Below are 15,094 nucleotides of genomic sequence, written 5' to 3'. Positions count from 1 at the left end.
GACCGTGTTCTTGATAGTTCTTGATGTTCACCACTTTATCGCAAATTCCTGACGGAATTTGTTTTGGAAGCAGACCACATTTGTTTCCATTACTTAGTTTAATTCGGACCACTCTACAGGGACAAAAAATCAGAAACTTTCAAGCAAGCATTACCGCAAGACCATGAGGAACTGGGTCATGTGGTAGTCCACCATTTTGCGCTCACACTCCGCCCATTCCGTAAGGGAAAGAATAAGCCCTTCTCTGACTCATCAAATCCACTATCGGATCTCTATCTGGCTAAGCCCTTCTCGATTACACTGTCGGATCTCTATCTGGCTAACCCTTTCTCGAGCTGATATTGGCCCTTCATCTGCAGGTCAATGGGCGTAAAGGCATGCGCTGCGTCATCCGATATGTTTCTAAAGCCAAATACGATAAAGCAGCGTTACCTTTGTAACCTAATCAATCTAACCTGGCCTGCAATCTGAGTTGGGCATAATTCTTGTCAGAGCTGCAACTGTCATTTCCGCTTTCCTGCTGGCATATATTGGTCTACGGTCTGCTAGGACATCCAGATACTGCAGAGTTTCTGAAACGATTTCTACACTCCCTGCATGCTCTCAATGGTCTTTCTGTTGCTCAACAGGACTACTTCTACTTCGCGAGCCACTCGATGATCCTGGACTTCCGGTATTGTTTTGGCAACGGCTCTCACCGCAACGTCCTAAGCGAAGCAGTGCAGCTCTGCGCCTCTGGGCTTGCTGTTGCTCGATATCCCATCATACATAATGTTTAAGGCCTAGCATTCGCTGCGTTCGAACGTCTGCAATCCATAAAGTTCACAGCGGACAGCTAAGGCCCTTATCAGCATTTAACTTGTGTCAAACAGCGATTAGCACGCCTCTCGCCCTGCACTCAGCGAAAGCGGGAGGTGGGTTTTGTCTTGTTCTTCAAAAAATTGACGAAAAATGATCGACTCATTTTCTATCTAAAGGTTAGCAGGATTTTGAAAAGTTGAAGACAATTGCTGGCGCAATCGGCTAAACAATCCCAAAAATTAAATCAACAGCTAATAACTCGGCCTCATTACAAAATTCAACTCACTCTTACCCATCGGTAACAACAAGTAGTAGTAGGAGTAGTATCACCAGGACTCAAGCTAGTTTGTCACCTACAACAACCTACACCGTTGCGGCTAATGCGTGATCCAATTCCTCCGCAACCATGTCTCTTGGAACCACCTCTTAAGACCGAAAGAGGTATTTGTTTCAAATAGCAGAAATGAAACGTAAAGGATTTCCTCAAGCATCTGAGGTTAGAAGTAAGGCTACACGTTAGATTACTAAACAGCCCAATGTTGTGACAATCTCTAAACAATAAACGAATCGCAGCCCTGGATGAAGAAGAGGAACTTATGACGGATCAACCTGAACAAAACAGATCCTAAAACAGATCACTCTAACATCAGTGGAAAATAGTCCTCAAATATGCCCTTCAAGCCAGCACCCTCGCGGACATTTACGATCTCGCGCTTTCGCACAGGCTCTGAATTCGTGCGCTGGTGAGAATACCTACAGTACTTGTACCTCTAGATTAGGTGTTTCACGGATAGACAATTCTGATGCTTTCGTGCTCTTGTAAGGTATATATTATTATACTCATTACTCGTAGAGTAAAAGGGTATGAGAAGTATGTAACAGGATTATTCCATGTCCGATACGACTCTGCAGTTAAAATAATACTTTCAGAAAAGGTTCGTATCGATAATTTCAACTGACATGACAAGAACAGCTCGTGCGTTGTTTCTCATTAAAAGGAAATATTCTTTCTCCTTCACTGGGTTGCAAAGTTCTTATTGAAATCATAATACCATCTGCAATGGCATATCGATTATAAACGCTTTATTAGTTTATATTTGAAACGAATTTGCTAACGTTAACGGTATTAAAATATAACAAGAGAGAATGTTATTGTGGAGTTCCTGACTATCAAATACCAGTTACTCAGCTAGTGGAAATGCGAACGCGAAATGTAATTATTTTCTGGAATATCGATAGATATTGGGGAATAAAAGGATAAAAAATTCTAAAAATGTTTTGATGGTGTACGGAGTGGAGCGGCCTAAGAGTTTTTAGTACATCGATAGAAAATGTCAAAAAACAAAGAAAATACTAAAAAAAAAAATTTCAAATAAAAATAGATAGATAAATATCTTTTCATATATAAAAATTTACAAGACTAATAAAAATATGAAAAAATCTAAATCTAAAAAAAATTTTTAAAAGTGCGGGCGTGACAGTTTTTGGTCGGTTTATGGCCGTTAAAGTGGGCGTGGCAGAACGTATTTTTGGCAACTTGCTTACAAGACGAAAAAAATTAAAAATTATCAAAACATTTTTTTTTTTTTTTGAGGTTAGACATACAAACAAACTCGCTCTGCTTAATCTCAACATTCTACATTTTTTCACCCGGATAGGCGGATGTGCCCAGATAAACTCCGGAAAAAGAATATATATACACTATATTTCATGAAAAGCTTCCATCTGCCTGATGCATACTTTTCAACGAATTTAGTATACCCTTTTACTCTACGAGTAACGGGTATTAAAATATAAAAGTTCATTAATTGGTTCTAACGTTTGAAATTATTTTTTCAATGTATTTCTTATGTGCGATAATGAACTTCTCAACAAAGCGAATCAATTAGTACATTCGTACATGTTTCATTCAATACTTCAAATTTCTAGAACTTTTCACTTCAGCAACATGCAACTTGCTACTATTTGTTTTGTTATAATGCTACAAGCTGGTAATGCCTTTAAAATAAAATTTAACACTACGTACAAATAAACATTATTATATCACAGGAATAAATGAGTGCGGCCTAAAAAGTCACGCTGAACTAATACGCTTAGCCATAAAGGCGGATAATAAGATTAAGGATCTCATCCATAAAGTTTCAGGTTTCGTAAAGGGCAACTCAGAGTTTAAAGAAAACTACGAAAACCTAAGGATCCCATTGATGGAAAATTATACAAGTTTGCCAACAAAATTAGCGCATATTCGAGAATTTAAAGCTTACAACATGGAAAGACTTCACTTAGAGCAAAGAATCATATCAGAAATTTCAAAGCTACATACACCAATATCAGAAGATTGCGACAAGCTTAGTGCAAACGTTCGTAAGCATCTGTTTTTAATGTTGGTTGCTGCCAATAAAAAAAAGATTGATGCCTTAGAAAACATTAAAAAAGGGTAAGTTTAAAAAAATGTTTGTTAATAGGTCAAATGTTACTATAAAAACGAAATCCATTTTTCGTTAACAAAAATTTTAAATCTACTGATTTTGATTAATAAGGATATAATACAACTTGAGCTATACCAGAGAAAAAGGTACACTCGAGTTCCTAGACCCAAAATGTTTTTGGCATACTAATAGAACTTTGCATGTATAAATATAAAAACAAGTAAAGTATAAATATAAAAACAAGAGAGTGTGCTATAGTCGCCTTCCCCGACTAGCAGATACCCGTTACTCACCTAGTGGAATTGAAACTTCATAATTTTTCTGGGATATCGATAGATATTGGTGAAAATTGAAAAAAAAGATTTAATTTACAAGACGAACATATTTATTAAATAATATTCAACAATTTTTCAAAAACGTGTGCGTGGCATCTTTTGGTCGTTAGAATGGGCGTGCCAAAAAGTGGTTGGGCAAATCGATAGAAAATTTACAAATCTAATAAAAATATGAAAACATAAAACATTTTTCAAAAGAATGGGCGGAGCAATTTTGCGCTGTGTCTATGTTTCTAGAATCTGTAAACTTAATCTCACCCTTCTAGCTTTTAAAGTTCGTGAGATCTCGACCTTCATGCAAACAGACGGGTAGACTGACAGATTGACATAGACAGATCTACTCGGCTATTGATCCTGACAGAGTTGACGAAGGACCAAAATGTAGAGACGGGCAATGAAAACACATCTACATTCGTTTATTTATTTTTTAAAACTAATTTAATTTTTTTATGTTCTAGTTTACGTTGCTAACATGAGAATTTTAAATCTAGTGTTATCGCTTAAGGCCAACGCAACATAAAATGTGCTTGCGTGTGGGATATCTCTAAGCGAGATAAGTGTACATCTGCTGCTTGCCTGTGCGTGAGATAACTCTAAGTAGTACAGAACCACACGTGGTTCGCAACCCGCAAGTGACTTGTTCTTTTTACATTACGAGCGTTAGAATTGATTCTTTGGGAATCGATTGATATCTATGTATAATTTACGAGCTGTGAGAATCACTTATGAGTATTTTACATTCGAGTTGTCAACCTAAAATTTTAAATTGAATATATAACATGTTTATATGTCCTGTTTGTTTGACGTTTTGAGAAAAGACAAATTATTTGGAGAAGAAGAAATGGATTATTTTAATAAGTTTAAAGAAAACCGTATCAAGGCACCGGTAATAGCAATATATAATTACACGGATTACGCAGGGCATTACGCGATGCGAGCAATTTAGGATTTGATGAAGTGCAGTGAACGATGACATATTCAGATGTGGCTAAATTACATAGTTATACCCGTTACTCGTAGAGTGAAAGGGTATACTAGATTTGTTGAAAAGTAAGTAACATGCACAAGTAAGCGTACCCGACTATATAAAGTATACATATTCTTAATCAGGATCAATAGCCAAAAATTTGAGATTCAGCACACAGATTCTAGGGACAATGACGCAGCACAAGTTTGTTGACCGCCCAAAACTGTAATGCCCACATTTATTGATATTTTTCATATAAGTCTTGTACATTTTTTTAATGTTTCCGTAGATTCGGCATTCCCTCTTGTTTTTAACTGGAGACCTTAGCGGTTATTTATTCTTTTCGTAGGTTTGGGATAATCTATAAGGAAAACACATCAAGTCGGTGACCGACTATATCCCTGTGTAAAAAAAAAGCAGAACTTAATCTGAAGATAGCGGGAGGGGCTTCAAAAATGGAAAACTATGATCTGGAAATATTTTATTGAGCTGGGAACAAAATTCACCATGTTGATGCACTTAGCCGGCATAATAAAATTCTAAGAGTAGAAACCAACAGTTTTGAAGAGCGTTTAAATTGTTGGTTTCCGAATTTTAAAGAAAACTCCACATTACATATAGAAAATTGTTCAAAAGGCAGTTTTCTCATAGTATTTTCAAGGGAAACAAACCGTTTGAATTGGTGCACATTGCCCATAATGGTCCAGTAGATTCATCAAGGATTATAAATCACATTATCGTATTAGTTATTGGACAAGTCAACAAGTACTGAGGAAGCAATAAAAGATTATTTTAGAGTTTTGGAGTTAATAAAGAGTAATATTGTGTATAGCCCATTAACTACCTCAATATTTAAACAAGTTACCGTTTACTGCTCGGGAAGAAGTGCTATATAGTTTAATTAGGGTGGGAAGCGTGGGAAAGAAATATCGCGAGAAGTTTCGCGATAATTTGGTTATCGTAAACAGAGTGACTTTCAGCTGATCATAATTTCCGCCGATGGCCTTGAGTTTCCGTTCTATTTAATTTCTAATAAAATAGTCGTGGAGTCTAGTCGTGAAAAGTTAGTGTCGTTGAGGAATCACAACCTGCGTGCGTGAATTTTGTTAGTGCCGAAAGGTATTGTTAGAGTGAGTTTTCCTCGTCACAAATTTGGTGAATTTTGCGTGTGTTTTCCAGGCAGAAATTTAATCTGGAAAAATCTTCTCTTGGGGCAGCCACATGCCAGTGAATATCGGGGAAAAAAAAAGACGCGAAGGCTTTATTTTTTTAGGCGCGCAGAAAGATAGATAAAAACCGAGCCAGGCCGTCTAGTGGAGAACCAGTGAAGCGGCCTACTTATCGAGTGGCCAAAGAGGAGAAGCAGCCACAGGTGGACCGCAGCCGCAAAATAAATCAAGACACTGGGAAGTGTACTATTTTTCTCACTCTTTCTTTTTATTTACAGTCTGTCTTAAAAAATGATGACAATAAGTAAATTTTATGATTAATCTTAAATTAACAGAGGCAATAGTTATCCATTAATCCCTTATACATACGCTATGCATAACATATTTTAATACTTAATAGGGAGATCTAGCACGTGAAATCTTTTAAGTCTTCTGACGTTGTTATTATTATTTACCAAACTTAAGGCTAAGCTATTTTCATGTGTTCTTAGTCTGTCTATATCTTTTATACTATGTTTTGCTATTTCTTCTTTAACATAAGGGATTCCTAAGTCTATATGGATACGAAGCATTTGAAATATAAAATGGAACATTAACAATTTGTCTTTTTTGATTGGTAGCATTGTAAAATCTCAATATTTGTTGCTGGCTGTACCCCAGAGCTGTATGCCAAAAGTCCACACGGGCTTTAGTATAGCTTTGTATAAACGGACTTTATTTTCCAGGGTGGTTGCAGATTTTCGGCCAAGCAACCAGGTATTTCTACGTTAGTCTGCGATCGAGGTGCAAGCCAAGGTAGTTTATGCACTTACTTTGTGGGATTGCTGATCCATTAAATGACACTTCTGGGCAGTCACCTCTTCTTAATGCAAAAGTTATTTGCGCAAATATCAGGGAGTTGCCTTTAATTTTCCAAAAAAGAAACCAGCTTTTAATAAGGCGTAGCTCTGCTTGCAGGAGTTGTGAGGCTTCTTTAGATGAGCTGGTAGCTAATATAGCTGTATCATCCGCGTATGTTGCCATAGTGCAGGTATTTGTTACCAGCGTATCTGCCGTGTACAGGGTGTATAAGACAGGTCCTAAGACGCTTCCTTGTGGGACTCCAGCTTTTATAAAATGCAAGGGCGAGTATTAATTTTTTTGTAGCGCATAAAAGTGTCTATTGGTTAGGTATGACTTTAATAATAAAAAATATGGTGCAGGTAACCATTTTTGGATTTTATATAATATGCCAGACTCGATCAAACGATTGTTGAACGTCAAGAAATGTTGCAGTGAAGTATTTTATGCTCTCAAATACTGACAACATTTCATTTATAATCCTGTGACATTGCTTAGGGGTTCCGTGGCCTCTTCTGAATCCAAACTGGTGTTATAGTGAATTCGTCCAAGATTGGCAACATTCTATTTAAAAGTATTTTTTTCAAACAAACTAATGGGACGGTACGATGTCACTTCATTTTCTGCCTTCTTTGTTTTAAGGATAATTATAATTTCTGCATAATAATTATTTTTCTAAGATGAGTACATTTTCAGAGAGTGCGCGTTTAAATTTTCGGTAAAATTAAAAAAAAAATAGCCTACTTTAAGACGTTTGATTCGAAATTCGTGTGAGAGTTTCGGTGTGTTCGCACATTTTCAAAATAATCGTGGAAAATGCAACGCTTTCATTTCGGCTCATTTGCGCCGAGAGATCGATCTTTCGCCGAGGAGAACAAAAAATTTGAGTGAGTTTTATTTACAAAGAATGTTTTTATTGGAGGCGACCCACGAAATACACTGAGAAAAATTGCGATACGATATCAATTTAGTAGCGAACAACATTTTATTTTTTAAATATACACCGGCAAAAATCATGGAATCTAAATTTAAATAAATAATTTGTTCCTCCTCTAAAATATAGTTAGCAACTTGCGCCTTTCGCACCCATTTACTTATAACTTTCTTAAATAACTTTTATAAAATTCCTTTTTGAATTTACGCCAAAAATAAAAACTCCTTGCCTTTAGTTTCCTCAACTTACTTTAGTGTATATATATTTATATTTGATTATTTTTATTTATTATGTACTTATTATTATTGTAGTTATAGATATTGTTATTAATTCAATCAATCCGCAATCCGCGTACACGATTACACCGATGTTTCGCAGGCAAATTCTCAAGCTCTTCTTCTAAAACTGCCCTTCCGAAAATATTAATTTGCTTCATCCGATTTTGTATACTAGCTCCTCTATTCTGATGTTGCAAGCACGATTAATTGTTGATCTTATTCATTCATGTCTATTGCGAAATGGAAAGCAAGATCACCAAACCCAACGCTATGAGCTTGTAGATTTTATGTACAAGTAAATTATATTTATATATATATCGCTATCGATATATCGTTTTCATACTTTTCAAGTATGTTGGGCTTCGTTAGGTGTTTTGTATTTACTACTAGTAATACCATCTTTGTCTTTGTTCACATGTAATGGTTTAGAACTTGCCGAAGGGAATCAAGCAGCCATAAAACACCTTCCTCCGTTTCGGTCATCCCTTACATTCCTACAACAAAAATAGCCGGAACTTCAAATAAGATCGTCAATATTCTGCAAACCAGAAGTAAGTCCTCAATGTTTACAGAATCAAGTTTGACTAACCGAACGATCACATTTTCCAAGTTTTTTTATCCGGTATGTTTAAAAAAGCAGAGCTTTATAATTTTTAAATAATTTTACCTATCATCTAGAGTTCACTCCCAACATTTACGACAAAAAACATTTGTAAAAGCTCGATTAATGACTTTGACCATTGCCTACCTACCGAAAAGAACATGGCATACACCTCTGGCATACCTTCTGATTTAACTGAAGATCCGGTAAGTAATGCAACAAGGGCTTTGATTTGTTAATATAAGAAGTTAGAGTCTAGGATGTCAGATGTCAGATTATAAAGTCTAGTAGGTTGAGAATACTTTTAAAGATTACTTTTAAAAATGTCGGTTTAATGACACTATATATATAATTTATTGAGGTAGATAAACAATTCCACAAAAGAAATCAGACGAAAACATTAGAACAAACAGGAGATAATGCTTTTCTATGCTATGTTGTCTTAAACATGAAAGACATAATTTTGATGATTTATATACAAATTAATACATTTTTTCAAATGCTTGCTTTCGACAGAGCGGTAGTGGACACAATATACCTAGATCGGATAATGGCAATGAATATACAATCACCATCTCCTTAACAAAATATTTAGTTGCAATACCGATAGTAGTTGATAGCTCCACAGTAGGAGCTGTAGAAAGTAGTACTTTAAACGAGTACATTGATCTTATATATCTGTTGGTAAAACTAAATGGAATGTATGTCTCCAATATATTGCCATTTGTTTTAATACGACCCCGTTGTTCTGCAGAACGCTTCGGCAAAGGTGTAGGTTACAAGAGTACTAAAGAGATCGCGAAAAAGTTGAGTTAGATGACAGTGATATTGTTTCACAGCTGAGGTGCCGTAAGGCTTAACTGTGTCTCCAAGCGTAACCAAATAAGAAACAAGAGAGAACGTTAAGTCGACTTCCCCGACTATCAGATACCCGTTACTCAGCTAGTCCAAGTGAGACCGACAATTTTCAACATTTTTAAGGAATATTGGTAGAAATTTGGGTAAAAAATAACTTTAATGACCTAATTATCGGGCGGTTTGTGGGCCTAAGAGTCTTAATAACTATAATTGAATTTAAAAGTAATATATTTAAATATAGAAGCTCACTTTAGTTAGATTAAATCTTTTAAAGCTTTTTTAAGTTCATTTAATTTGATTGGATAAGATAATGAACTTCATGCCATGCTAATTCAAAATTATCAATAATTAAAGTTTTTTTTAAGTAGTGCTAGTTTATTAATTTTATTCTTGCTTCTAGTTTCAAATTTGAAAATCATATAAAGCTTTCGCAAGAGTTACGCCATGCCATGCAGAACTCGATCTGTTCATTTTGAAATTTTCGACAGTAAACAATAACCGAAACGCTCTTTCCGAAAATATTTACCCCTCCCCCAGGTCTTACCTTTCGCACTTGAGTACTGGCCGACGCCAGAGGGTCACCTTGCTACCTTCGCTGATACTTTCGTTTCCGTGACCTCCGCAACAAAGGGGTTACGCACTGTACTCAGACATAGGCAGCTTTTCTCTTGAACTTGCTTAAGCTCCGGACTTAGCACTTATTAAAATTTGTTCGGACAAAAATACAAAAAAAAAAATTCATCTCACGAACTTTATACACATGCATTAAAAGCTCGCCTAAAGAACAGCGTAAAAAGGTTGCCTGCTTATAGGATGAAATACGTATACATTATTACATACGCCCCAAAGCTTGGCTTACAGCTTTTATGATCTGTAGAATGCTTATTGTCCAAGATTGTATGTACCCAATAGTTTCCCTTGAAAATCTTCTAAATCGTAGTAAGCGTTTCCGTACCTTCCCCGACCTCTGGCTGATGATCTCAGCGCACAACTGATCCTATTCAGATATTCGTCCGAATTTTTTTGATCGGGTCGTAAATACGCTCTGCGGGGAATGCACTGCAGTAAGCGTATGCGTAGTGCGTTCAGAATGCGTTCAGAAGTGCGTTCAGAATTTAGATCTATTGTCTGACACTATCGTTTCGGTAGTGCCATACGAAAAATCCCAATATTTCCACCTCTGGATCTTGGGTAAGGTCCAAGACAGTCATAAATAATCGTTAATTAATAAACCTTTGACTCTTAGGCGCTTTTCCAAACATTAAGGATATGCACGACCTTATCTAATCGGTTCACCAACTCGGACGTAGTGATTCTATAGATAGCGGGAACTTAAACTTGCTTCCGGTTTTATTCTCTATTCCTATCATCCTCGTTCCTTAGCTATCGGCGCAAAGAATGTTCAGTATTAGAATTGTTACTTCCATGACTGGAATTAGGTCGATCATCCTTTTTTTGGAAATTTTAAGATTGAAAAATGAAAGATTTGTGTTTAGATTTAAACCCTATTCAAAATAGGGAAGCGATTAAATAGACTAAACTAAATAAAGTAAAACTTCAAGAAAAATAAAAGAATAAAAGAATGTTTTTATATACTCTTCTGGGATATGACCAGACTTGGAAGATATGCCAATATTTTCGGTACAGTTGAGTTCGGAGTTGAGACTACTTCTGTGCCTAGTGTTGTAAACCGGGGACTAGGTGATAGGAATAAAACAAATCTTTTGCTTCCTTGAAAATCTGGCCAGTTGGGAATACATTTATTTACCTCAACTCATTTTCAAGACTGTCCAAATCCGCAAGTCTTATTTAAGAAAATATTTATATTTATACCCACATGTTGAGCGCCAATTTTCTTAGTTAAAAATAATGAATTATAACTGATGCGTGTAACGATATATTGAAGTAAATGGATTCTAGGGATCTGTATTTTCGGTGCACAGTATCGGGTCCGGCACTAGCTAGTCGGCTTTAAGTGTTGGAGATCTGAAACAGGCCCTTACACTAACTATTCACTACTATTAAAAAACACTTTAAAAAAATTATTTAAAAGAATTATAGGATGCAGAATTATGATTCAGGAAATGGAAAAAAAAAGAAAAAGGAACAGCAGAAAATCTACAATTTGCAGAGCCACAAATCTTCAGCTACCCACCCTACCTACGATCACCTGTCTCTAGAGCATGGCTCTGGTATCCCTTTGAAAGTTATGGGGCTGCTCAGAAAGAGCGGTCCATGGGCCCAGAAAGGGGACTCGTTAAGCTCACTGGGAAGAGCTCTTCCTGCCTTACTTAAAGCAGTGGGAACGCAGCGCCATTCCATTGCGTCACTCCTGAAATGCAGCCACTTGATTTGCTACAAGTACGTTAAATCTTGAGGAATCCTCCCCCATATAAGGTCATCAGTTGAATACGTTCAATTTACGGATTTCAGCTATCAGCAGAGATGGGAGTATACCACTTCTGAGACTTTGAACAAAATAAATGCCCCAGGCTCCATGAGCTTTAATGCTGGCATCGCAAAAAACCATTAATCTCTAATTTTAAGCTTGGAGACAGGGCCAATATATCTGGGCAATCCGAATCTTGTGCCAGGATATCTTTTCCTTGCACAGCAGCTGAAGAAAGATGTTAGACTTTGTGATTTGTGATCGTAGAACCGAGAGATTGCGGATAAAACTGAACTTCAGCAAGGCCTTGCTGTTGATTAGAGTGTTGAAAATGGGAACAAAAACTGATTAGACACCGGTAAATCGCCTCCGTTGTCAAAGTTTAAGAATCATTCGTTATCATCTTCCGGAACTTCTTCCAAAACAGCCGGTACTTTTGAACACCAATGTCGCATCCTCATCCATAGACGACTGATTCGATGACTTAACGGCTAGGTAGGAAGCAGGCTTCGTGGCATACATAACAGTATCCAGCTTAAGCACGTTCACCTGGAGAAGAATCTCTCCACACAATGCACTAGAAGTAGCTATCTTCAGGCGAAACCCTGACACACTGGTATATTTTACAGATGTCTCCAGTGATTGCAACTGGATGCGAGCGAAAGCGAAGAATATGGAATAGCTTTGGCTGAATCACTGGACCAGCCATCAGATTATCGGTTAAAGGGTATCCTGAAAAAGGTGACGCCGATCCATCAAAAACGACCCGAAGCTTGATGGTGGTGCTGTCCTCTTTCATGACACAATGATGAGGCTAAAAATACCGACAGGAATTGGATTCTTCGCTGGGGCGTTTGAACTCTAGATCCGTGACCAGGTTTTGGGGTTTGTTCCAGTTACAAACGTCGCTTTTAAAGTTGGGCTCATGTTCGGTTATATTGGAAGCAATAACAGCAGTGATGTCGGTACTCAGAGGTTCGAGATCGCATTGTTAAGTTAACTGACAAACCATCAGGCTCAAAACTATTGTCACTCATTCGGGTAACACAAGCAGACGACGTTGTTTTTCTAAGCTTTTGGAAGTTTTAAAATCGGTACGTTATAAGTTGCCCATATTTTTGAAAGTGTCTATTAAAATATTTTTAAAGATAATTTTCCACGGTGCCATTTTAACTTGGTTGATTTTGTATATACCGGCCTGCTTCTCAAGCCTTTGGAAAAACTTATCTCAATTGAGATTTCCATTAGTGTACAAGTCAACAATTTTATAACTTATAACATATTTTACCTTTCGTACTTCGTCGTTTTTAATGACTGTAAATAGGTTAAGCTTTGAAGCTTTTTATTATGGCCGCCTCGACTCCAAGGTCCAGCGCGGTACCGTTATCTCACGGCCTCTCCGCTTTGCCAGGTCCCAAGGTCCATTAGTTACCGTTTGACCTGACCGCCCTTGACTCTTCTTGTATCGCAGCCGTCTTCGCTGTTGCTAGGCCGCTCCCCTGCTTCCAGATTTGTGGAGAGTTTTAAGACTCCTCACACTATATACTATATATGTATAGTCTGAAATGACTTATTGCCCAATGAATTTCTGCTAGTTCTTGCTCTTTTGTAGACTTTTTATTTTCACCCTTTGTAAAGGTTCTAAAAGCTTACTTATGCCACTGGTAGTTGTTGACCGTTACGGTCTTGGGATTATACACATCATAATTGTGCAGTGATTCGCTTTTTATATCTGCGCTGTCTGCAATAGCGTCTTTATTTGTTGTATTTACTATTCGAGCCATTGCACTTGCTATTATTACTCCAGGTTGTAATTCCTGGTTTGGAATTAAGCCGTACATGTGATTTAAATAAACATCGAACTGGTATGGGAAAATTATCGGGTACTATATGAAATTCGAGTGGTATTGCTGCATTTGGATCACACATATCTACATTGAACGTACCTATTGGTCTGTACTAACAAAAATGCTTAAATTGAGATTGATTTATATATTTTCTGACTTCTGACTTTATTTCTGTTGTATCCGTTTGTTTCCTCTATAAAAACCTGTTCCTCATTTGTCATTTTGGTTACCACCGCGTCCTCTGTATACACCTCGATAACACCCTTGGCCTCTATAACTATTTTTATAGTTGTTGTAATTATCTTTGTTTTGGTAGTTTCCTCGGGTATTACAACCTCGATAGTGTCCTCTATTAACATAGAATAGTACACTATTCGATTTGTCGGTTATTTCGGAAAAGCAGTTTATACATTTATCAATCTCAGATCTTATTTGTTCTTTCTCACATTTGACTTCATTACTTTGTATACTGCTTCAACATGGCACATAATTTAATAATAATATTAATAATAAAAATAAAAACCATAAGATAATAATATAAAAAAAAAAAAATAATAATATTGGATAAAACTAACCCTTTACCAAATGATTTTCTTGCAATCATGCTATTGATTTGAACCATTTTATAATATTAATGATTATGGTAAAGAAAGTATATTCAGATTAATAGTAGCATATACAAGAGCAAGGAAAATGGTTGAATATCATGAACTATGGCTTAAAAAGCAAAAATATAGAAATATCAGTAGGAGATAAAGTTTTATTTAGATATGAATTAGGTTATGAATTAGGTGCTAAATATACGGGATGCTAAATATCAGGTAGAATCCACTGGATCATGTTCTTATCTCTCAATTTCGATCAACTAAACAAAGTATAGCAATATTCTTATCTCTAAAGCTTACCCAAGACCATGGAGCTAGGCCTAATTTTATAATAAATGTTTTCAGTGTTATTATTAAAACGCTTATCAATGGGAAGTATTAATGTGTTAATACTTGAACAGAATCAGAAAAGAATAATAATAGTACACATATGTTATATATGTATTTTCTGATAGTACAAATTTCTTACAGACTCACCATACATCTACAGCTTGCGAAACACATGGGCCTTTGTCTTGCCGAAAATTTGTTATTATTTCATTATTCCCTGGAGAATGTTGCTGTCAGAATACCAAGATATACAAAATTAAAGAAAAATAAAATTTAGTTCTTATTTGAATCGTATTTATCAATCATGCTTATATATATTTTGTTTTAAGACATATACAATTTGTCAAGAAACTGTTTACATACTGTGAAATAAGTTTTTGACTTTAAAGGTAAAAATTAAGGGTTCTTTGCTTATTTTTTTATTCAATATAATTATATATTATTTATTCTACTTATAAATCAAAAAACAAATTAAAAATATGAAACATACAAAAATTCCAACAAAAAATTCCAAGTTTACACACTTTTGAGACTGTACATTTTTTTGTTTTCCTACTTTGTCTTGCCCATTTTCTTAGAACGAACTCGAATTTTCCGTTATTTTGGGCTTTTGCATTGCTTTTTAGAACGCTTCTATTGAAATTTGTTGACTTTGCTTGTGAAATTTTGCTGATCAAACGTGCTTAAAGCGAATTATTAAATTTAATAAAA

The 15,094-nt window shown here is 36.0% G+C and overlaps 1 protein-coding gene across 2 annotated transcripts, besides 18 other annotated features; it reads left to right on the top strand.

Moving 5' to 3' along the window:
- Window positions 1-19: part of a mobile genetic element that runs on past the window's edge.
- Window positions 1-149: part of a mobile genetic element that runs on past the window's edge.
- Window positions 150-638: 489 nt separating this feature from the next.
- Window positions 639-776: a mobile genetic element.
- Window positions 777-1,939: 1,163 nt separating this feature from the next.
- Window positions 1,940-2,559: a mobile genetic element.
- Window positions 2,560-2,720: 161 nt separating this feature from the next.
- CG44102 (uncharacterized protein) lies at window positions 2,721-14,676 on the top strand. 2 transcript variants are annotated; one of them, NM_001299209.1, is made up of 5 exons: window positions 2,721-2,792; window positions 2,851-3,238; window positions 8,183-8,304; window positions 8,432-8,560; window positions 14,525-14,676. In NM_001299209.1, exons 1-4 carry the CDS (start codon window positions 2,750-2,752, stop codon window positions 8,467-8,469), a joined length of 591 nt encoding a protein of 196 aa, NP_001286138.1. In that variant the 5' UTR covers window positions 2,721-2,749; the 3' UTR covers window positions 8,470-8,560; window positions 14,525-14,676. The 2 variants fall into 2 exon arrangements, with proteins under 2 accessions (NP_001286138.1, NP_001260705.2); NM_001273776.2 differs by having other exon boundaries at window positions 8,183-8,375.
- Window positions 3,472-3,923: a mobile genetic element.
- Window positions 4,361-4,470: a mobile genetic element.
- Window positions 5,104-5,247: a mobile genetic element.
- Window positions 5,465-8,017: a mobile genetic element.
- Window positions 5,967-7,204: a mobile genetic element.
- Window positions 8,860-8,962: a mobile genetic element.
- Window positions 8,993-14,275: a mobile genetic element.
- Window positions 9,246-9,366: a mobile genetic element.
- Window positions 10,189-10,260: a mobile genetic element.
- Window positions 12,246-12,422: a mobile genetic element.
- Window positions 12,708-12,945: a mobile genetic element.
- Window positions 13,081-13,137: a mobile genetic element.
- Window positions 13,145-13,869: a mobile genetic element.
- Window positions 14,677-14,719: 43 nt separating the features above from the next.
- Window positions 14,720-15,094: part of a mobile genetic element that runs on past the window's edge.

This window comes from Drosophila melanogaster, chromosome 2R (assembly GCF_000001215.4).
Source record: "Drosophila melanogaster chromosome 2R".
Taxonomy (NCBI): Eukaryota; Metazoa; Arthropoda; class Insecta; order Diptera; family Drosophilidae; genus Drosophila; species Drosophila melanogaster.
The sequence above is the reverse complement of the archived record's forward strand: the minus strand, read 5'-3'. Positions and strand labels throughout refer to the sequence as shown.

What these genes read in the sequence shown, in the direction of transcription:
- CG44102 (NM_001273776.2), top strand. Translation starts at nt 2,750, where the DNA reads ATGCAACTTGCTACTATTTGTTTTGTTATAATGCTACAAGCTG. An exon ending in TGTTATAATGCTACAAGCTG is followed by an intron (nt 2,793 to 2,850) that starts GTAATGCCTTTA and finishes ATTATATCACAG; the next exon opens with GAATAAATGAGTGCGGCCTA. An exon ending in TTAGAAAACATTAAAAAAGG is followed by an intron (nt 3,239 to 8,182) that starts GTAAGTTTAAAA and finishes GTAATGGTTTAG; the next exon opens with AACTTGCCGAAGGGAATCAA.